General features: G+C 34.2%; 1 protein-coding gene across 1 annotated transcript; it reads left to right on the top strand.

The window, feature by feature from the left end:
- Positions 1-277: 277 nt before the first annotated feature.
- On the top strand, positions 278-10139 carry LOC149780800 (uncharacterized). The gene is made up of 5 exons (XM_089936415.1): positions 278-369; positions 3839-3972; positions 4439-4528; positions 5044-5190; positions 9059-10139. Exons 1-5 carry the CDS (start codon positions 349-351, stop codon positions 9273-9275), a joined length of 609 nt encoding a protein of 202 aa, XP_089792541.1. The 5' UTR covers positions 278-348; the 3' UTR covers positions 9276-10139.
- Positions 10140-25674: the final 15535 nt, after the last annotated feature.

The following is a 25674-nucleotide window of genomic DNA, read 5'->3' as shown; positions in this document are numbered from 1 at the left end:
ATATATATATATATATATATATATATATATAAAAGTGATTAAGTTTCCACGTAATAGAAAAACGATAAATGTCATGTATCATTTAACTACGTGGTGACATCCACATACATCCACAAGCAGCATTTACAGGGATGTCAAATGTCTAGAACGGTTAATCAGGTAAATACGGATGTCAACCATGAGATGATCTGCAATGGTCAATAACTACCGATCCTCTTTACACGATTTCACATAAATAATGGGTGTAAAACAAAAGATTTTCCAACGAATGATGCAACTTCCTATTGTAAAGAGTTATTTATAAAGCTTCCTAACTGACGATACTGCAATTTTAAGACAAATACGAAGATGGTCTTACAACGATGTTTGGTAAGTAAGGATATAGTTTGTACTTAACTCAGATTTAGGGCGTTGTAAATGAAATCTGAAGGATCTTTTATTTGTTTGCATACATTTTCCATTACAAAACAGAAATATGTTGCATTCTATTTATTTATTTATTTATTTATTTATTTATTTGTCACTTACTTTACATTAAAAGTCGCAAGAAGTCACAATTATTTAGTTTCGATGATATAAAACAGGACACGATTGAAAGTGACATAATGTTATTATTTCATCTGTAAACATTTAAATTGTTTCTAAATATGCATTATAACAGTACAATATATTATCCTATATTCCACAGCTGAGATCCCTTGCATATATATTAGGAGCACACAATAATTCAATGAGTAAAAATTCAAACATTTTAGAAGGAATTAACTTTGCAGTTAAGCAAAAAGTTAGTATGTGAGGGATTATCTAGAGTAGCCTTAATTTTGTATTACTCCAAAGGAAATAGCATGCAGACATTGTGGATCCCTGAATTTCTTATTCAATTACTGTATTAGCACAGACACGATCATATATTGATGAGTCATAATTGATCAGGCAGGTGCGTCATACTTACTGAAATACAGACATTGTAATTGTTTGTTTTGGGAGTGTTGGTCTTTTGGTGTTTTTTTAAAAGTTAGTCATGTAGGTTTATGTATGGTGGATAACTAAAACCAGTATAATCATGTACTTAATAATTATGACTTTTCTTGCGACTTGTTTTTCTTGTGAGATTTTTCTGGATAAAAATATAAGGTACAAGTCAAATGCATGCAGTAATATATCATTTGCAACAAAACAAAGAGATATTTTCTTTTCCTACGTTAATACCGGATCTGTGATTAAAAGGTATGATATTTTAGCTATTGACGAAGTAAAAATATATGTTGGGTTTTGTTTTGTGTTTTCCCATAAATTGAAATATACCCGGTATTTACGCAGAAAAAAAACTTTTCGTTTAATTATATACCAAAATTGCTCCTAAAGCTTAGATGATAAAAGTCGCTCTTCAGCATGGAATCTCATCCCTATTTCCATAATTGCAACACATTATTATCAAATGTAAATGCAACCATTTCTGTCAAACAGACATTATTGTGATTTTTAAAAGGAAATATTTTGTATGATGGCGCCAAGATTGTCATCTTCAACGGGTATTTCCGGACAATCATCTTATACAATAACAGTTACGGAATTATTAGCATGCAGTAGCGTCAGTTGGGGGATGCGAGGGATGCGGACCGCATCGGTTGATACCATCAATGGGGATGACACCAAAATGACTGTCTATAAAAATGAGAATTTTTGTGCAGGAAAGGGGTCCATGGTGATAATACCGTGAGTTACCGCACATGACTGATTATAAAAGTTTTGAATTTGTGTGCAGGAAGTAGGTCCATGGGGGTGACACCGTGAGTTACCGCACTGGGTGACACCAACCCTAGTGACGCCGCTGTCAGCACGCATAATATGCCAGAACGTTTATTTACAAATACTGTTCGCGAAAGCAAGTGCTTGCGCACAAGACATCTGACAAACTACACTTAATTAATACGGTCATATATTGTATTTGGGGTGGAGATGTTGAACGGAGGATGATACTGAATGCAAACTAGAACTGTTCAAAGATATTAATTTATATTCAGTTTATTAAAATGAAACATGTGCCTAACGGACGATGACTTTGTCTCGAATGTAAAAACCTAGCTTTCTCGAAATGCTTTAAGAAATATGAAATTATATATTAAGGATTGGCTTTTTAACATGAACGATAACCAAATGATTGATTTCACCCGATCAAAATTTTAAATCATTACATGTTTCTACTTGTTTGTGTATGCATTTGTTTATGTATCAGTTTCATGATGAATCTCTCTATTTATAAAAGAATAATAAGATGATTTAAATTTCAATGAATTATTTGAATAAATGGGGGAAATGTCACGAATTCTCTCTCTTGCGGTTGATACACAATCAGAATGTGATGTATTATTATATCCTTGTGAACAAAATAAAACGAGCCTTCATATTTATTGGTATATGACGGGTTGCGTGTCTATGGAATCAAAATGGCGGATATGGAAGTGTACACGTTTTGTGACGTTATGTGAAAACAACAAATTACAAGTGGACTCCTGTAAATCTACCAACATGTACATTTATAGAGGACGTTATCAAACAGTTCTTAAATGCTTCGACTATCAAAGTTTAATGAACCAAAAATAATAAATTGCTTGTTTATATGGACTGCATTAATTATTTGTATCTGTTTTTAATTCCATTACAGTAATTATAATATCGTTTAAAATTAGTATATAGTTTTGCTGTGCTTATCGGAAGAAATTTGGCCAAAATACATTTTGTAGTAGTCAAGCACGTCACATAAATCTTCAGAAATGTCACGCAGATGAAAGAAGCAAACAATTATTGTGCAGGATTTATGCAAGTGTTATGACATTCTAATCACACTACTATTAGAGCCGCAGTATGGAGCAGTAACTCTCAAAACCGCAAGAACATTAAGTAAAAATTACGGAAACTTTCAAACCTAACCAACCGAACTACTACGTTGTAATCGTAGCTAAATATTAGTATTTACAGTAGTACAGACAATTCAAAATACAGTAATATTGAAGATACATTAGGAAAGATAAGGCAGCAACCGTTTCTTTTTTCAAACTCACAAACTGCTTATTTATCCTTTTGCAAGTGCGATGTCTGTTGGAATATATAATGAAACGTCGCAAGGCATAATGGGAAATCTTGTATTATTGCATGTGAAAATATAAGGATGTATCTTTTCACATGTCATTATTGGAAAAAATATGAAAAATAATTCACTAATATTTTTCAATATTTGACATTTCACTGCATAATAAAGATCGAATAGGTTTTCCTCTTCATTTTAACTCAAGATAAATAAAAGCTGTGTAGGTAATTGCAAGTGACATATATTATACATTTGTATGTAGGTTTTAATTTTCATATTTAGATAAAAGAGCATGACAGGATATTCGGTAAGTCAAAGCAAATATCGTTTCCTGTTGCAACAATTGGAATAACTAAGCAAAAGTGATCGATTGAATTTCTTTCCAACAACGTTTCTAATGATAAACGTCCCACAAGGCTCCAAAAATCCTACAATACTCCAAAAGTCCCACAATACTCCAAGAACCCCACAGCACTCCAAAAGTCCCACAATACTCCTAAAGTCCCACAATACTCCAAAAGTCCCAAAAGACTCAAAAAGTCCTACAGTACTCCAAAAGTCCCACAATACTCCAAAGGTCAGACAATACTCGAAATGCCCCACAGGTATATTGCATACTCAGAATGAAATAGAGCATATCACTGACGTATTTAACCCTCGATTGATACTGTATTTGATGAATGAACTATATTTGAAATACTATGAAGATTATTATTATTATTATTATTATTATTATTATAAACCAATCAGTTTATCCGACTGGCACTACTCGGACTACTGGTATGGCCTGCTGTGCCTGAGCAAGTGTGTCCCGATACCGTGCCAGGAATTTCACTTCAAGAAGCAGGATTTCTTCTTGCTGATGCAAGCACTTTGTATCCAGAGTAAGTATGAGTAGTTACTTGTGCATTTTTGTAACCTTTATGTCTTTAAGAAAACGAAGGTCATCACATTATTGTAATTTATTTTAATTTGTAAGCGTTTCGTGTTAAATTTGGACTACTTTACCCTCTTCCACTCGTTTTGTTGCTAAATTATGTTACCACTTTTAAGTACTCTGTGACGCAAGAACATAAGCCTAAGTGTATGATTATTCAATTAAGACATACCTGCTTATGAAACACAATTTAAAAGAGAACTCTAAGAGGCGAAGAGATATTAGGTGTGTTATATGTGACATTGAAATAATTATCCTCAGAAATGAAGCAAGGGTTGTAGACTTTTGATAGTAGTTATTGCAGCAGTGTCATTGATTCCGGTATCATCTACTTCTCTGCTGTCTCACTCGTTGATGACTACAAATGGATGCTTAATATAATATATAGATCTTTTTTTCATCATGATTTCAAGAAAGACAGTCACAGACTTATTATCGAGACAACCCGCTGAAATACAGGAGTCAATCATATCCTCGCAGAACGAGACTAATGCAAAACTGAGGTAGGTAAAATTTTAACTTTTCGTAAGTTCTTCCATGCATACATACACTGTAACATACATACATGCATGCATACATACATACATACATACATACATACATACATACATACATACCTGTCGTATGTACATACTTAAAATATTGGAGGAAAATTTCAAATGGAAGATTAGTTCATTTTTTGTAATATTGTATGGAACATCTATAAGGTCACAGCTGTTGAAAGCACTGATTTAAAGACAGCGATGTAGGTGTTTTTATCTAAGGATGATAGGGCAATAGCTATGCATATAAATAATATTCAAAGAAATGAGTAAGAAAATTCCGTTTTGGACGTTAGCAAACGTATCGTTATTTAACATGTTTCTATTTGATTTTCATAAAGAGTATCACACAAGGGTCTGTTTATTGACATTTTTTAAAAAGAATGCCTTTCCAAAGTCTCTTTCTTCCACTTTCTCTAGCTGACCTACTTTAGTCAATAGACGATTTTAAAAGTGGGAATTTATTTCTCTTTCAGCAAGACCCTCGGTTTGGAGAATTTATATAGTGGCTTATGCCAGTCCTGTATGTATGCGCTCCCGAGGAAATGGTGGTTCTTCTACTACAACAATCGCACGATGAAGTGTTTCTCTCTGCAGCCTCTTTACCTCAGACGATGCACATCGTAAGTTTATCAATTTAGACCGCTCGTTATATGTTATCACGGTGGTAGAGTGGCTAAAGTGATAAACTTGTGACTAGAAGACGTGGGTTCGATTGTAGACATATAAACAGAGCGCATGAACACGTTTGTCCGCGTGTCCTTCCTAGTACATTTACCATGCTCATTTTCTTAATTTTCTCTTTGTCTTTGCGATTTACCATTTCCATTTTGTCTGGTACAGACTTTCTTTTACTACGTGTGGCAGCAGCATGTATGTCTTAGAAATCATATTGGCTCCTCTGATAACTCTCAATGTGTTCTTTATTTCTTCTGTGTTTGTCAAGGTTATGTTTCTCCGCGTGTTAAAAGAATTATACAAACAAGCAATACGTAACCAATTTTAGTTTGTTTTCAAATTGGTCTATGATAACCGGGAAGTAGTTCCTGGCAGCTCACTTTTATTTACTTTTGTATAATTATCAAAATGATGCAAACCATTAACTGTGTTTCAAAGCATTATCAGGTCATCTGCCTATATTGTTATTTCTCTTGTAATGATTTTTCGATTTCCTTCAAAAATATAAATAGGTGATACAGGAGTGCTCCTTAAGAGTATGTCTTAAGTAAGGCATGCCTAACGTTAGAAGGTATTTCAGCCAGTTAGAGACATATGAACCCGAAATCCATATCGGCAAGGCACCTGATACACCAAAGTTGCTGACACACCAGTGCAGTACTAAAAAAATGATCTATAGGCGGGGAGTTATGTTTTTATTCTAGCAATATAAGCTGACTTGGGTAAGAAGGTCTCAATCGCAGATCAATGTAGAATCAAACTTTATATGTTTACTTCTGCAAAATGCAATACGACTCTCATGCATATATGATGTAATGTGAAATTTAAAAAGGTGATATGTCCCATTATTATTAAAGCCATAAGATTCACATGATTTGCAATGCGGATAATTTAATAATTTACTAAGCAGTAGGCATGTATTTTTCAACAACAACTGCTTCCATGAACCTATTATATTGCGGGGTTCACACGGATTTCATCAGTATATAAAATGTTGCAATATAAAATCAGAAAAACAAAACAATATCTGAAAAATATTCATGTAGCTTCATTTGAAGATTTTGTTCTCATAAATACATAATAACAAAGATTAAAGTAGACGTGTACACATTAGTTAAAACATATATTGCTACGACTCTATGGTCTTTAAGTAACGGAAAGAAGCAAAACCAGAAAGTTTTATACAACTAAACGAACAATTTAATTATCAAAGTTATAAATGAAAATGTGCGAGAAGCGTATAGTATTATGAAGTGAAACCCACAATAATTCCCGATAAAGTTATAGGAAAGTCCAAAAGAAAGAAAAGATGCGCATTAATTTAAAAACTGGAAATATACTGGTCACCCAAGAATCGTGACGTTATCAAAATGGCAGTCCCGACAACTCCATCGAATAATTCAAAACAGTTTCAGAATAATAGTGTAGTCCAAGTAATGAACACTTTCTGCTTCCACTGAACAGTCCAAACATAAAACACGTCGATTGACTTACAGCAGGAACTGAGGTAATGGCAATAACTCAAAAGTTGGAATGAATTACGACTATGTTTCACAATATATCAATAATGAGGGATATTACAACTCATTGTGCATCAAAATTGCCTGGGAAGTAAATGAATTCTTCTAGATCGTCCAAATCCAATTAGCCAATGAGAAATTAATCAGAAGGCAAACATTAAGTCTTATTATTCAGGTTTAGTATTAGTAATTGTCGACACATACGTAAGCATCTATTTATTAATCGTTTGTAATTTTACGCTCTTAACAAACTCAGGTCGCGTAGAGAAAATCTAAATAAATATATTCTGTACAATTTACCAACATGAACAAAAATTACAAAAATTAAATAAAATCATGTACTAGGAGTTCCCAAAAATATAGATATACATAACAATAGCCTCTTGAAATGCATGTAGCCCTGACAACAAAAATTCCATTTTGCACGTTTCATTCAAAAAGAAAAAAAAAACATATGCAACTGTTTAGTTGCCTCAGGTTCAAGTGTGTTGTTCCAGTGGAACAGTAGTACGCATATATGGCAATGCACGTAAAACATATAAAAAATGAATATCATTCAAGGCTAACTGGCACGCTATAAGAAATATATCTACTATTCTCCGTCAGTCGTGTTCTAGGGGCAATATGAAACTACAATGCATATGTTATGTGATACAAAAGGAACTTCTTTCTCAGATGTAACAGGTCACACTATATGAATTTCTTCGATCTAGAAATCCAAATACGCACAATAAGTACACGACACGTGATAGAAAAAATCAATTTATAGGAATTACGCAGATTCTGAACAACGAAAAGAATATTACTGCTTCAGATAGATTACTTGTCGCACTTCACTTGCCTCTTGGCGCTGTTTCATTTTCTTTAAAGGCTTCTTTCTTTACAAAAGGAAATAATAAAACTCAATGAGCTGTGTCCTCCATCCTTTTGGAATGCTGATTCCTGCTAAAACAATTGATTTTGAAATCACGTATGATTTACTTTGAAACTGTCGGCAAAGTACCTAAGGACAGTTTTTAACATTTTTAATATTTTGAGGCACCTTAAAACCATATTTAAAACAAAATAGATCACCTGCATGAAATTCTTTTAATCTATTTACGTTATTTCAACCTTCTTGCAAAGATCAATAAGTCATACACGAGGTTTCCCTGAAGGTTAAGGCTGATGTAGCACGTGCTGAAACAGGTTGGATGACCTATCTGCAGATGTTAAATAGATTGCAACGTACATACTATTTTAGCCATTTCAACGCACTGAATGCTGTACGCTTAAATCAAACTTTTCACTGATTTTAGAACAAGGTCACCAAGCATGAAGCTGTATCAGCGACATTCGGCTATCTTTATTTATTTCAGCTTCTCATGTTCTAAGCATAAGTCAATAACTTTCAACGTCGAACTATTCCGATGTCCTTGTAATCGAACATGAACATTTACAAAATTCACAAATGTAGGCTTGTCATGAATTGTCTAAATACCAGTATGATATGTTGTGACACTGGAATTACAGACGGTCAACTGTTTTGAATATTGAACATATTGCTGATGAATTCCATTATTTATTTGAATGTACTTTATGAGAAAATATTGATATGCTATTATACCAAACAAGGTAAGACTATTAAAACAAACAAATAGGTAGTGTTTAATTACTTTACTAATTTCTTTTCAGTCCTTGATAACCAAATCCATGTTCATTGCAAAGAACCTGTGCAAAAACATTAAGTTGATATGATGAATTTTGTACCTTGCAAGCTGATAGATAAATTTTTATTGTATAATATTAAAAAAATTCCCCTTCATTCTCAACAAAAAGCCAAACTAAGTGCATATTTAATTTTATGATTATGTAATCTCATTGTTGCAATATTCATAACAAAACTACAAGAAAATATAGATGGAATTCTGTTTTTGCGCTCATTCGTATGTTGTTTTTGTATATATATTTTCTACATACGTCTCAATCCGTTTGAGGCAGAAACATACATATTCTGAGATGTAATTTGCAATATGTATAATAATGAGAAGAAGAGAAAATACGAATGTCGATATTAAGTACTTCCACCGTAAAGGTATACCATGGAGGAACATTAACACATATAAACAAATTATTGGACCAGATATATGATTATTGATAACTTGAAAAAGCGCAGGTTGATTTATCTTGTGTGCAGATATTTCATTATGATTGCTTGAATTGTGAATTTAGTAATAAAATTATAAACATTAATGTTAAAAATTATTTCAGACGTATTTGCCCTATGTTCATATACGATATGTAATTATTTCAGACGTATCTGCCTTATGTTCAAATACGATGGGTGCTATCGATGTGTTCTTGAGTGGCTCTACCGGTATTTCTGGGCTGTTTGTGTGGATCAGAGAGGCAATTGGTCGATCCGTTATTTAAATATGCGACTGCCTACGTTCTGCAACTGCAAGCGCTACAACAAATACCCATTTGAGACGTGCCAAGTCATCGGAAATGTCCTTTCCGACCCCAACTAAGCGATAAATATAAAACTTCCAAAGTGTACCTTTCATATCAAATTTATCGTTCCCGCTTCTCGAAGTTATAAAAAAGTGAATTGTACTATTGTTTACACTGTACCGAGAGACAATATGTGTGCATTTTATTCTACAATTGTCTGTATGCCTTCTGACAGTCTGAAGAGTGTATACCTGTTTCTTATATAACGATGATATTATCTTTTTCTACGTTAATACCGGATATATTTCATCGTGAGGTACATGAAAATCTTTGAGATAACATATGCACATTTTTGTTTTTCAGGTAGAAATATATTCAGTATTTACGCAGGAAAAGACTAAGTTCTTTATTGTTATATACGAAAATTGATTCTGGATAGAAGCAAGGAAGATTAAACTCACTGTTCAATACATCAACACCACTCATTTTCGTAAATTTCACTTCACTTTAATTAGCTTATCATAGAAACAATCACGATTTAAGAGCACAGTGATATTTTGTAGACTAATCTATTGAGATAAATTAATCTAGACTATCTGACCACAAAGCAGTCTCATTTCAGTAATGCATCACACGGGGTTCGTTACTGTTGTTAAAATAATAAAGAGAAATAACTTCAATGCAGCGTAACGTCAAATTCTGTAGCCAAATATTTTCCAGTCTGAAATATGATGTATCTTCCTTTTTTTCTTGCTTACATGCTCATTTTTCTTGCTCCAGCCTAACTTCTGTTGGCACAGAAATATAAGCGTTGCGTGACGTGATGGGAAATCATTTACTGTCACATGTGGACATGTTAGGATATATTTTTCACATAAAAAATATGAGGAATGAAAGATATGAAATTTATTTAACAACAATTTTTTATATTCAGACTTAAGCAGATTATATATATATATATATATATATATATATATATATATATATATATATATATATATATATATATATATATATATATATATATATATATATAAAATCTGAACGAGTGTGTGCGTGCATAAACCTGGGTGTGAAATAGGATGATTAAATCTGGTATCCTATAATAAATAAAGATTATTATTATTATTATTATTATTATTATTTATATTCATTTATTCCTTCTTCTCCACAACCTAAATTCTAAAGAACACCTCAAGTTAGATAACCCCGCTAAACGCAGTGGTGTAAGTACTGTAAAATGCAGAAAATGAACCAGCAAAAGCTTATATATTATAACTATCCAACAAGCTGTGGTGTAGCGACCAATACCCCAAACCTTCCAATGTGTAATGACCAGTGCTTAGTTATAAAATGACCAAGACTAAAAGTACTGATTTTACAGTTTTGTACTGGACAAACGGTAGTACCAAAATTCCGAAACGTATATGGACTGTGGCGGAGATTAAAAATCCCCAATATAAAAATTGTAAAGAAAACTTTCAAAAAGTGCAAAAACAAAACAAAATTAATTGTGAAACTTACACATTAACAATTTATTTTCAGTCAAGCTGAATTCAACGATAACTGAAGAAAGACCGTACAAATGTAAAAAAATTAATAATATTTACAAATTGTATAAATAAGATACAGAATTTTAACAAACATTGCTAACAAATTTTAAAATTGCAAACAGTTTTCAGTGACCAACACCCCACACCTACTAACCAATGAAAAAGTTAATATGACCGAATCCCATTCATATACTATAGAACACACAACACTTGCTATCCAACATGCCATTTTGTGTCCCTCAATACGTGTTCGAGTATCTTATCTGTACTAAAATTAAAATGTTAACACAAATATATACTTAGGATTCTTTACATATTTTCTTGAAAAAATCACAATGAGGTTTTATAACGTATCACAATAGTCTTCGTATTTACTACATTTCTTTTTAGTATTTACTGACATGGGTTCTTATGCTCTTTCTTCTCCTTGCCTCGCGTTTCTACACGGTCAAGTTTGAAGAGTTCAAATTTCAAGTTTCAGCAGATGAAGCAGCAGTCATTATTACGGATTTAATGGAGTCAAATTAGCGAAATGGAAAGGACAGCCAAGCCTAATATTAAGATCGTTCGTGTTCATTCATGCCAGTTTGCCACCAGTGTGATGCTGTATCGTGTGGCATAAACGATGCAATACGACATTCCGCTCTAATATCGAAAGCAATGTCGTTCATGTGCCATTCGTTGGATCTCATCCATGCATTCACAAACTACATATGACGCCACTACCTCATCAAGATTTACAAATCAAAGAAGAATTGCACGTTTCCGTGGAATTCCATGGCTATTGTGATTTTGATAGTCAATTGAAAACTTTCAAACAATGGCCTAAAATTCTGAGTGAATCAGGGTTTGTGTACTTATGACGATGAGAAAATGCAGAGTGTTTCAGTTGTGGTGTGAAGCAGCAGGGAAGGCGAACAGACCGCTTTGTAGGAGCGTCCAAAACCGAAAATAAACCCTTTTATCTTTTATATTATATCTTAAGCAAATATATTTGAAACAAAAATATTAACCAACTCGAGGAAGCCTCGAATTGGTTAAATATAATTTTATCCGTGTTGATAGCGATCATATTACAAAAAATCGACTCAACTTGAGGTCGCGCCCTCCCTGCTGCTGTAAATTTATCCAAATATTTTATCGAGACCTACACGATATCGTGTAAATTTATTGTTATAAATCCGTGCGGAGTAGCTTGCGCTCGTGAAAAGAAATTTCTAAATATAATTATATCCATGTCTCCGCTACACCAAGTTTGATGAATATTGCGTAATGTATGTGTGTCTACGCCATTAAACACAACTAAAACATTACAGTTATCCCTGATTAATTTCGGAATCTGTACGTATCGCTGAGTAATATATATCACATCAGTGTTTTTATGTCTTCCTCGAGAAAATATTCTAGCTGGATTTGATTGTTTGTCCAGCATCACATCATCGTACACAACTAAATTATTAATAAATCCGTCTATGGAATCTACGGACGGTGCTTCATCAATATCGGTTATGAACTCGATAACATCGTTATCGTCATCCAGTAATCGCGCGTTTCCATTAAAAGCTTTAAGCACATCATAACATCGTTGATCATCAACTGATGGTGCTACCAAATACAACTTATCCCATTTCAACCATCTCATTATCAGATTAAGTAACAATTGCGTCTTACCCGATCCATATGGTCCTATTATTATCATTCTGATCGAATTTGGCAACGCAGGATGGTGTTTAGCTGGCTCTTTTTTTCGAGTCGCTGGGAAATCAATTATATCCATATTATATAAACATATGAATCTATATTGTTTACGCTGTAGAAATAAAACCCCAACTAATGATCTATCCACGGTTACAACAAAAAATGCGAGATTAGCATATGGTGGAAAATGTGCAGTATGTAACAGAAAAAAGCTTTCTTTTTTACCTGAAAAAGATGGTGGTGATATTGCTGAATTAATGTCAAAGTTCCCAGGAACTGCGTGGGCTAAATACCAAGGAGAGAAACATCTACCAGGATATAATTATTGCGGTTCTGGTACTCGACTTGATATCAGACTTGACAATCAGGATCAACCAAACCCAGGCGAGGAACCAATAAACGCTATTGATAAAGCGTGTCATGTTCATGATGTAGCAAATAAAAGCAAAAATTTACAAGACAGACATATTGCAGATGTGAAATTGATTCATGCGTTAAATTCTATAAAAAAAAATAAAAATATAGGATAATCACTAGCTAATTGGTTCGTAAGATCCGCGATGAATGGTAAATTAGCGCTAGGTGCTAGTAATGTATAATGGAATCGATTTATTATTCCCCAAAAGGATACTTGAAAGGTAACGTATCAATTAGCAAACTCGCCGATGCAGCAAAAGTCACACGTGTTACCGCTAAAAAATGGTTATCTAAACAGGCAATATGGCAAATTTATCTACCATCACCGAAAAAAATTCAGTACGCGTATTTCGATGTCAGCGTCCCTAATGAAGTTCATCAAGCTGATATTCTGTTTTTACCACATGATACTGTACGTACAAAAACGTACAAACTGTCGTTGATGTTGCAAGTAGATATAAAGAAGCAGAACCATTATCGACAAAGACAGCTGCTGAAGTAGCTTCTGCTTTTAAACGAATTTATCAACGAGGACCCGGACCACAAGGTGGTCTACAATGGCCACAGCTGCTACAGGTTGATCCTGGCAAAGAATTTCTTGGTCCAGTATCATCGTTGATGAAACAACATAATGTCACCATCAGACGAGGACACACTACAATTCATCGGGATCATGCAATTGTTGAACGATTTAATCGAACACTTGCTGAGCAGTTATTTGGATATCAATACGCGAAGGAATTTATTCAAGACAAGAGATCTCGCGAATGGGTTACAAGATTACCAAGTGTGATAGATGCGTTAAATAATGAGATTACTCGAACGACCAACATGAAACCTATTAATGCAATTACCAATAAATTATACAAATACAACTATGTGATTTTTCAACGCAACCAGTATTAGGTAATGTTACTGTAAGGTATTTATATGAACCCGGTGAACTCGAAGGTGGTAAAAAAAAGAGCGACTGATCCGATTTGGAGTGTTACCACACATAAGATATCCACCGTGACAAGATTCTCAGGTAGACCCGCAATCTACAGATCAGATTCAACTGCTCCTGAACGTGAATTTACGCGTGAACAATTGCAGGTGATTCCTGAGGATACGCAATTACCACCGCGATCACTTAACTAGCACCCTTACGTCGATTACACTCAAGACAGGTCAACATGGTATTTTCGCGTGTATGACCGCGACTACTATCTTTTCTATCTACGGTAAATTGTCTTGGATTATTATTTGAATATCTCCATAACATCACACAATTAAAACTTGTACAATGATTAGTCTGCTGTTGTTTCAGCGCGTTGATAAATTCAACGTCGAGATCAAATTCTCGATTATTTTTTTATCAGATTGTTTATAACCAGCTAATTTGTTTTTATTATATCATTGACAATATCATCACTAATCACTGACTCGTCCAAGACAATTCTCCGCAACTGATATATTCTTCTGACTCGAGACACTGCGAGATAAACAAAGTTTGACCACTCGATACGATCATCTATAATCCAAACAACTGTATCAGAAATAGTTAATCCCTGAGATGAGTGAATCGTCATTGCATATCCTAGTGTCCACGGAGATTTGTTAAACGATAATGCATCCTTAACAACATCAACATCAACTGTGACAATATCATTTAATACTAAATTCGGTCTGTTCCTGTATATCAACATCAATATTCTGCCGCCGTGTATCATCTGGTCGATAACATAACGGAACTGGCAATGTTGGAAATTTTTCTTTATGTAACTGAAACAATTCCCGTTGAAGTGTATCACGAATTATTTTTCTACTTGCAACTATCAGATCATTCGGTTTCTATGTCTGCAGAAAGTCTTTCATGGGTGTTTCTGAAATTATTCCACGCATTACTTCACATTGAATTTTATTCGGCTGTAGTCTTAAAAGATACTATGATTTAAAAAAATAATGTCAGTGACGCAGCTATAAAATCAGTGGAGGATTATTTAACTAAATTTTCAGACAAATTAAGATTTAAACAAATAATATTATTATATAATGGAGGAAAATGAATTTGTCCCACATCCTATAATAACAAACTACGAATCAAATCGTGATGGTGTGATCAGACACTGTCAGAGGAAAGTACCAGTTGGTTCTGTTAATAATACCGGTTATCTCATGTTCATGTTTCTTGCTGATAAAAAGAAAAATTATCTCTGTCACCGTTTCCTATACGAGTGTCACACACGGGGTTCATCAAAGATGGTCTTGTGATCGATCACATCAACGGTGTGAAAACCGACAATAGTTTATCCAATCTTCAAGCTGTTACACAGAGTGATAATTCTTCACGGGGAGGGACTGGTAGATATGAAAAAACAGTTGCAAGGAGGGTGGTTAAATCTACAAATGTAGATACTGGTGAAGAGAAAACTTTTCAATCAATGAACGAGGCTGCGAAATACTTTGATATTAACTCGCGTGTGGTAAAATACATCGCAGATAATATAACCAAATCTACTATTTCCAAGACATATAAACAAAGAATGATCTTCCAATATCAATAAATGGAGATAAACTATCATCATTATCAAATAATTACCTCGAATTATAAATTTATTAACTATTTATTTAATTTTATTTATTTTGGGTCTGTATTGTACTCGTATACTACTTATTTTTCCGACTTGAACGAAAGCGACATAATTCTGTAATATAACTTTCTCCGTATATTTCTGATTTTTATGGTCGTAATTAGTCAATTAACCATTTACGTTGTAATTAATATCAATAATTATACTCGTAGAAAGATATTTATGGTTTTTTAGCTTACAATATAGAAGAATGAACGTATTTCACATCGCACAATGTATGTAGCGAGTTATTTTTAAATCTGTTACGAGATATCGAGGCAAAACACGCTGTTTGAGTGCAGATATTTACAATCTGTTCAGAAATCGCTGTTATAATGCAGAAATATTTAAACCGATCTGTAGGTAATAAAACGTTTGATGGTGCAGTGGTAGGAGATGTACATATATTTTATCAAGGCAGAATACGCTGTTTGAGTGCAGATATTTACGATCTGTTCAGAACACGCTGTTACATTTATATATTTACAGAGTGCTCAGAAACTGATCTGTAGGTAACTATAAAATATTTTTTCAAGGCAGAAACCGCTGTTTTAATACAGAAATATATACAATCCATTCAGAAACCGATATAATAACTTCTGAAACATATATTTGTCAGATGATTCCGTGGCTTATTGCTAGCGTGTAGAATTACTGACCTCGAGGCCCGGCGATCGAGTCTCACGACTGACAACTGTCGGTGGTTACGCATATTTGTGATTTTATACTTTCCGCGACACCGTGGTCTGAAATCAAGATCAAACCAAGACCGGGCGAATATCCGCTATCTAACTCATCATCGTCCATAGTGCTCCATTTCAACCCCAATGGAAAATCACTGGCATCGGTTACCATTGCTCCATTTCAACCTCAGTGGAAAATTACTGGCACTGATTACTATCCATTTCAACCTCAATGGAAAATTACTGGCACCGGTTATTACTCCATTCTAAAGTCAATGGAAAATTACTGGCACTGATTACTACCCATTACAACCTCAATGGAAAATTACTGCCACTGATTACCCTCCATTCTAAAGTCAATGGAAAATTACTGGCATCGGTTGAGAGAGTGTGTGTAAAAATATGTTGTGAGAATACCCCCGTGTAGTCATTCACTAAACACACCCAAGAACACAGTGGTATTTGCGGTTGTTTCATTGTTAATGATTTGATTTAAATATATATATATATATATATATATATATATATATATATATATATATATATATATATATATATATATATATATATATATATATATATATATATATATATATATATATATATATATATATATATATATATATATATATATATATATATCTATATATATCTATATATATCTATATATATCTATATATATCTATATATATATATATATATATATATATATATATATATATATATATATATATATATATATATATATATATATATATATATAAAATGAACTACGAAAATATGAATGATATTATTTCTGCTATTAAAAAAATTGGAAAAAGATGGTAATAATATATCTGATGAACTAAATCCTGAAAAAATAATTTCTGATTTTGAAATTTTACAAGAACGTAAAAATGATGGTTGTTATGTACTTCCATCCGAATACGAGTTCATAAAACGAATCCAGGCTGCGATGTTACAGTAGCTAGCTACTGTAGAAGATGATCAAGTGAAGGAATTCGTTCCTCTTTCTGCTGCAGTAGAAAAAATTATATCGGAGTTATCCCACGAATACGAGGCAAAGAAAACAATCAGTACTCGTATAAGACAATTAAGAAAAATTATGTCAGATCATGAAACGACCGAGCACGTGTAATATTCTATCATAAATATTTTATTTTATCAGAAATATTTTATTTTATTATTTCTGAAATATTTAATTTTATTTTTTCTGGAATATTTTCTTTATCTTATCAGAAATATTTTATTTTTTCTGAAAATTTGGTCATTTTACATAATTCTGAGTACCAACAACCCCATCAAAATTACGAAATTGATAGATTTGCACGATTCTGAGGACCAACTTCCCCATCAAAATTACAAAATTGATTGGTTTGCACAATTCTGAGTACCAACTACCCCATCAATTTCAGAAAAAATAAAATATTTCAGAAAAAATAACAAAATTTCTGATAAAATAAAATATTTTAGAAAAAATAAAATATTTCTGATAAAATAAAATATTTCAGAAAAAATAAAAATATTTCTGATAAAATAAAAATATTTCTGATCAAAGATCCATGAACAAAAATCATTACGATAAAAATCTTTAAGACAGAAATCATTACGATAAAAGTCTTTAAGATTTTACATGTACATTCACAATTAATTCCTCCCCACGCAGGTCAATTAACCGTCCTATGTGATCGGTAAGTTTGAAATTGATTCGTGACAAATACTGATTATGTGTACGTAGATAAACAGGATTGGTTGGTTCTTGCACGATCAAACTTACAGGAGATACTTGTGGTGTGAACGTGTATAAAATATATCCTTGTTGAGCCTGATCCGACTTTCCAAGACCTATTCGATAGCTGCCATCAATTACGTCACAAACAAGATTGACTGAGATCGTTGATGTTATATTAACGATTTCCGGTGAAATGTCTACCACCTTGCTGTATCTAAAAACAGTTGCTGGTGGTATCATCTTTCTCCCTGCCTCAACAATTTCATGAAAGTTTTCGTTGATAAGATCACTGAGAGATTTTTTAGTTCATCCACGTTATATCCGGGGAATTTATAATTCGGTAGATCAGCTTCTTTTATCAAATATATATTTAAAAAATTTTGTTTATCGGCGTAATCTGATTTAGCGTTGATTACTGCCTGAATTAATCGTTGATTATGATATTCCATGTCCGATACAAGTTGATTTAATATTTCTACACGTGTAATGATCATACGGCGTGAATTTGTTACATCAAGAAGATATTCTTGGAAGGACTGCCGTAGCTGCTGTCGTTGTTGTTCATGATATTGATTAATTTCTTCAAAATATTTAATAAGGTCAGATGCGTGAATACCACGAACTAATTTATATTAGGTTTATTTCAGATATAAATGACCAAAGAATATCATTCTTATCAGGGACTTCAAAATTATCACCCAACGCTGAATTTTTTATATTAAGTTAATTTTCCTTGTATGATGGGGTAATTTCATAATATGATTGCCTATCCGTGACATAATCAGACTTTTTCGGTTCTGGTGGTATTGGTTTTTCAGGTGGAGGAATTTCAGGCCAACCTAGTACGGATCTTATCGATGATTGACAAATATCAACGGTGTAACCAGGTGAATGTATTTCAGTCGTTGCTGATAAAGTTGGCTCATGAACTTTAATTGATATTTTTTATTCTTTTCCGGTTATTGATTTTATTCTACGTTGAAATTCTTCATTGATTTCCTCTACCTCATAACTGCCAGTCGGTATTCCAACAACGACCCGATCAAGTGTTCCATCTGGTTTGTTCTTATTAGCAAATACAAGCGAATTATTTGCTGGTGTACCATTAAATGATTTTGATCTGATATTTGGCAAGCTGTAATATACTCGTAATTGTGCTAACGCGATTTTATTCGCGCGAATCGCAGTTGGAAAATTAACACTAAATTCAGGATTATTCGAGATTACCGAGATCATTGTTGTTTTTGGTGGAGCTGTGTTTGTCACGATTTGTTGAAGTAGCTCTACTTATGTCATTATTAATACTCGTACCTTTAACAGCACTGTTATATATTTTAATCTTTTCTGAAAACTCAAAATCAGAAATTATTCCATCGCTGAGGCTTGCTGATAACAAAGAAGATAACTTCGAATATGCGACCGTCGCTGTGTGTAATTTTATTATGTAATCGGATAATTTTTCATTCATGCAGGTGCATATTTTCTTTTGCAACGATATTAAGAACACCTACAACTGTTGTTGTGGCTGAAATACAGATTGTAACGGCAACTGGTGCCATCATTGTCACTAAGATGTTGCGATTAATTTCTTATCAGCTGCTTCCAGAATAATGTTTCTTCGGTTCCCTTGTTTAATACACCAGATACAATCCCGGAAAACTTATCAGTTGAATGACGCCATGGATACGTTGTAAATATCTCAAATTTTTCAGCACTGAACACAGATAGCCTGTGCACGCCAGTGACTGTTGCGGTATATTTAATAGTTTTATTCTGCGTTGATCATGTTGCAAATCCAGATGATACCGTGTATACAATGTTGGTAATATGCCCGGGAGTTATTCCAGGTGGAATTTTAATCAAACTAATTTTGTTAACAATCTCAGGAATCCCCCACTACGATGTCTTCGAGTGTTTTTTTAATCGTGTCGATGTCAGTTTTGATATCAGAGAATTTTATATCAGCGGTGGGAGGAGTGCGAAAATATTCCTCTGCGGTTTCGTTAATTTTTCTAAACTTTCTACGGAGATTTGTGAACGCGTTTACGTGAACATCATATTCGGCCCGCAACGTGGATAATTTACCATCTATGGTGTTCTAGTTGGTGTCGATGTATTTCTTCGTTACGGCATCTTGGTCGGATGTTGAATCTCTCAAAACTACTATCTTATTCCCGTTCATGCTGAGTTGTCATTGTGTCGCCGGTATTTTTCACGCGATTAGCAACGCTTCTTGCAATTTCATTTCTGATGGTTACAAACGACATGCTTGAATCCCTGATTTTTCCGCTGTCAGTAAACACAGGGATGTTATCCGTGACCGCACCGAGTACTCATCGAACTATGTCATTCCATTTGATGTTACTCGTTTTTAAAACACCATATCAGTCCTGAAAAACAAAAACTTCTTCTTGGTCAACTAAAGCAAGATTCATATTATCAGCAAGTTTATCTTTAGTAGCGTACTTTGACAAATCGATGTCATCGGAAGTTTTCTTACTTTTTTACTTGTAGAGGAAGATCTTCCGTAAATATCAACCATTATATAAGATCCTTGATCTGTTTAAAACACCTTGCGCGCAACGAACTGGTTACTTGTGTAATCATGACAACTTTATGTTGTGGTTTGGATGATTTTGATATGGCGTTAAATACATTAATTGCTTCACGGCCGCATATTGGCGGATCTATAAGTGTTTGTGTTGGTAGCGTTGAATACCAAACTTTGTTATGAAGTGGCTCGACATACTTGATAAATTCAACGGGTGGAGCTAATCCGTACGAATCAAAATAAACAATTCCACGTGGATCAATTGCGTGTGATACCCAGTGAGTACCGGGTCCTGAATTCGAGTCAAGATTAATAATATCCGTTTCGGGTTCATTCGGTTGTTTCGATAATTGATCTCGCATAAAAACACATCTAAGTAAATCAAAAGTTGATGCTGGAACGTCTAACGGATTGTTCCTGAAAGCCTCAGACCTCTTCCCCAACGAGAACCTGGTAATCTTAGGCCGCATCCCCTTTTTTGTATCCCTTTCCTGTTGCTTTCTTTAGAGCCATTCCAGCAGCTGTTCCAACAGCACCTAACGCGCTTTTGCGAAGGCTGGAGCAGTTATTAATGCCGGAATGGCCACGAGAAGTGGAAAAATACCACCTGTTTTAATCATGTCCTTGATTGCACTCGGAGAAAGATGAAATTGAACTCCGGTTTTTGATTGCAGCGCTTTATTGAGATGTTTAATCTGATTATTTGTCAACGATAATTAGTTTGGAATGCCACTAGAAATCTGATCTCGCTTTAGTGATATTTTTGTTCCGCATTTGTTGGCGTTTGTTGATTGAAGTTTTTTCACCTGACCGGGAGTCAGAGTGACATTAACGTGATTGTATGACATTTCTTATATAAATATCTTTTTCTAAATAACACGATTATAGATTTTCCACTGGTGCATCAATGACTCTTATTCGACCACTACCACCTTCAAGTAACATCGCTTTTTCACTAAGTATGACCGCGATTGCTCTATAGGGGACACCACCACCTGGCGGGTTACAAACATAAGCTCGAAAATGTATATCAACAACAGACTGCTTGGATAAATCAAGATTCTTCCGCGAAAAATAATAAATCGGATATAGATTTATAAAATCTAACTGTGATATTTGCAAACCAGTATCCACATTTTGATCACGTCCCATGAATGACATCAAACGATGATATACACGTGCTATATGGTTATGTTCATAATTTGACGATACCTTTTCGGATGGTTCTTGTTGTCCGTTTATCCGTAAAGAAACCTCAGTAACGCCTAAATTGTCAAATATCATATGTGAACGTTCCTGACTACCTATCCGATTATTATTTTCCAGCGCAACAAAAATATGTCGCGGCGCAGAAACACCCTGTCGTGATGCTATATGCCATGTAAATAAACCCCGAATAGAACTTTGAATAGCATCTGTGGTTACTGTTAACCATGATAGCAATGATTTACCGCCTTGATCCATAAAAGACAATAATTTCTGTTCTTCTGTAATTGATGGAGTTAATACGGGCATCCACAGTGACAGTTTGTTTATAATTACTTTGCCATCAGCAATACCAGAACCTCGCCAGATCGCATCGTTATCATCACCCTTTCTTACAAGCACAACTGTGTGTATAGCTCCAAAGATGACCTTTCTAAAACCTCTGCAAAATCCGAAGATGTGAAATAATGGAATTGCACATGAAAACTCTCTATTGTTACCTTTCAACATCGCTCGGCGTGTTGCAAATCCCAAGTTGTAAGTTGCATTAACACTTCCTATAATATCAAAAGCAGCACTTGTTTTATCCGCATGTTCAAAATCAACTGGTTGTGGATCAGATGCAGTACCTCGTGGTGTTTGTACTTTAATATACTGAACATGATCGGCGTGTCGGTAATATCCTTAGTAAACATCACTGATGGACCAGCTGATCTTGTGTAATCATCAGAATATCTTGCTAGACCAATTATTGTTGTAGCAACGTCGACATCTTTCTCAACTGTCTCGATGTTTTCCCATCGATCATATAAGTAGCGCTACTAAATAACGCCATAATACCATTATTGACAAAACCAATTCGCAAATTAGCATCATATGCCGTATCAGCTGCAACATTCGTCACAATTATACCCTCTACCTCAATATATGCCTCAGAGGATATGAAATATCTACTCGTATCCTGAACTTGAAGTTCGATACGTCCACGTTGATTTGATTGTCTTGCGTCATAGGAATAAAATTGATAATCACGTTTTGATTCGTCCTTTTCGACAGGTGCTTCCATGTCGAATGCTACGTCGGATATACGTTTAAACATTTATTATATAACTTTGATTTAAATCATCGTTTTGTCAAGCGAGTACTAAATCCACTTCCTGCTATCAAATTTGCAGTAATATTTCTTTGTGCTTCATCAGATCCTTGATCCATCAACGCTGCTAATTTTTTATCTGCGGTTTGAGTTATTATTTTACTGACCACCGCAGGCATACTTTCAGTACTTGGTAATTTTACTGGTTGTCGTTTTCGTCGTATTAATCGTGCTAGTCTTTCTCTGATTGCCGAGAACACCTTGCCAGCAACATTAACAATTGCACCAGGAGCTTTTTCACGAACAATATCAATAGCCTTCATTGATAATTGTTTAGCAACAGGCACTACTTTTGGGGCCATCCTTGTAAATAATCACCGAATAACATCGCCAAGCCCATCTAGGTAAGTTGCTCTGTAGACTGGTAGTCGTGAGTTCACTACTCTGACCATTACAGGTCTACGATAATTATTGTGTATGATCATCTTATCTTATTTATAATTTATCTAATCGCGGTGACTAATCATCAACGAGCTCATCGATAAGTTCTCGGTAAACACCGATATCCATGATGCCGCCGCGAAATAATCGCTGGTTAATATCAGCTGCTTCATTAATTATTTCTGGGGAATTATTTCCGGCTCGTTTTCCTCCTATGAGAACTTCTAACATTTGTACGTCATTGAGAATATTATCAGGACAAATAATATTACCTCCGAAACCACTACCAGTAGTAGGTACATCAGGAGACTCTTCTGAAAGAGAACCAAGAATATTTTATTCTTTTTTTTCTCGCAGCCACTTCCCTTCTAAATGTTATATAATCCGGATATTTTGAATCATATTTCATACCGTGAGTATTAAAATATAGTGTTGGAATCCAATTGGAGGGTCCTATTCTGTCAACAAATTATGGTTTTAGATATTGATGCCTAAGACTGTAATTTGCACCAGCTTCAATTAATTTTTCTCGATCACTGAGAACTTTGAGAGCTTCATCAGTAAGAGTACTCGGAATTTTACCTGAGGTTCTTTTTTGTTTAACTTGCTGTGAAGGTGGAGACGATTCTTGTACTTCAACTTGCTGTGAAGGTGGAGGACGTTGTTCCATTTGCTGTATTTCTATTTGTTGCAGAGGTGGAGGAAGTTGATAGGAAGGTTCCTGCTGGAGGGGGGTTGTCCTTGTTGTGATTCTAAATAAAATTTATTTATGTCGTTAATATATTTATCGTATACTTTATCACCAGTTTCAACCCGAGATTTATTATAATACACACGATATAACCATTTAAAATAATTATCGGCATTTATGTTCACGTATTTAGGTTTTAAAATTTTAGATTTTTGAGAAAAACTATTAAATCCAACACGAGAAAAATCTTTCTCTTTAACTCTCTCTCTCTCTCTCTCTCTCTCTCTCTCTCTCTCTCTCTCTCTCAGTTCTTCAACAACACCTTCGTTAATTTTTTTAATCAGATCAACAGTTTTTTCTTCTTACTTTAGGTTTAGGTGCAAGTTTTTCTTTCACGTCGGTGACATCAGTACGAATTTTACCAATACCTTCAAGTATTTCTTCATCGACGGGTGGAGGTTGAGCTGCAGCCATTTCAGCAGGAAGATCTCGTATAATCTTCTTTGGTTTCTTAGCTCTTGCTGCTATTTTTTCGGTTTGTTCTGCTGTTTGTTTTGATACCGGAAAAAGATCTTCCTTGATGACGGTTGCAACTTTCTCAGTAGCTGCAGTGACGGGTTTAAATAACTTTTTAGTGTTACTGCGCACGTAAGTTTTCTCTAAATGAGTCTCTAACAGGGAGAAATTTCTTAATTGCTTCTAATCGTTCTCGTGCTATTCTTGCAGTATGAGATTCAGAGTGAACCATTTTATTATAACAATAATTTTTTAATTAAAGCAGCAGGAAGGGAGCGACTTCAAGTCGAGTCGATTGTTTGTAATATGATCGCTATCAACACGGATAAAATTATATTTAACCAATTCGAGGCTTCCTAGATTTGGTTAATATTTTTGTTTCAAATATATTTGCTTAAGATATAATATAACAGATAAAAGGGTCTATTTTCGGTTTAGGACGCTCCTACAAAGTAGTCTCTTCCCCTTCCCTTGTGAAGATCCACGAATGGAACTATGAATATAAATCTTTCTTGGAGCATGCCAGATGGTCTCCATACTGTTTCTCCTTTTGTGGGTCATGATTATTATTCACATGGATACTTTGGAAGAGATCATTCGTAGCTTACCTTCGGAGCTGTGAGAACACATTTACAGAGAGCTTGTATATACTCAGGTAAAGCACAATTAGATACTTTACGACTTAGACTTGTCAGCAATTGGTGTCTGAATGTTATGCGAAAACTGATTAGTTGTAAATGTTCAAATTGTCAGACACTGATCATCTACCCAGATCTAGTCAAATTTGGGTGTCATGACTTATATCTACAATGTTGCAGTGATAATTCGAACTCCACGAGACAAAGACCTGAAAGAGGTGGATGACTAAAATGATTACAAAAATACTTTTGAAAGACGTATAGCCTTGGGGAGATAATGACGGAATTTCTTCTGTTTGCTATAACAGGAAACGTGTGAATATTTCATTTTTTTTAAAAAGATATTTTTGTACATGCATTGTTTAGAATAGCACATTCATAATCTACCACTGTAATGGAGACCATATGATTCCAGTCCGGCTCTAAAATTTCTCTTTCTCCACCAATGTTCCAAATCAAATAATGCAAATATCCGCTCAAAAATACATTACAATAAATCTGGAATTTCAGTAATTCAGTAATCATTCGTTCACGTGAATATCAAACATCTGGAATGCTTAGTGGTGAAACTAACGAATTCTCATTGAAGTACATGTGTGCGGACCGTCTAACATAACCCGAGTTACATCACATAATTTTTCACTC

Source organism: Sinohyriopsis cumingii, chromosome 16, assembly GCF_028554795.1.
Source record: "Sinohyriopsis cumingii isolate HCF-2022 chromosome 16, ASM2855479v2, whole genome shotgun sequence".
NCBI classification, from domain to species: Eukaryota; Metazoa; Mollusca; class Bivalvia; order Unionida; family Unionidae; genus Sinohyriopsis; species Sinohyriopsis cumingii.
Note: the sequence above shows the minus strand (reverse complement) of the source record. Positions and strands in the feature narration are given on the sequence as shown.

Bases quoted from the DNA above. Each gene is read 5' to 3' on its own strand.
- LOC149780800 (XM_089936415.1), top strand. From the start codon at position 349: ATGGTCTTACAACGATGTTTG. The intron at 4,529-5,043 runs GTAGGTAAAATT...TTTCTCTTTCAG, and splicing joins GAGACTAATGCAAAACTGAG to CAAGACCCTCGGTTTGGAGA. The intron at 5,191-9,058 runs GTAAGTTTATCA...TAATTATTTCAG, and splicing joins TACCTCAGACGATGCACATC to ACGTATCTGCCTTATGTTCA.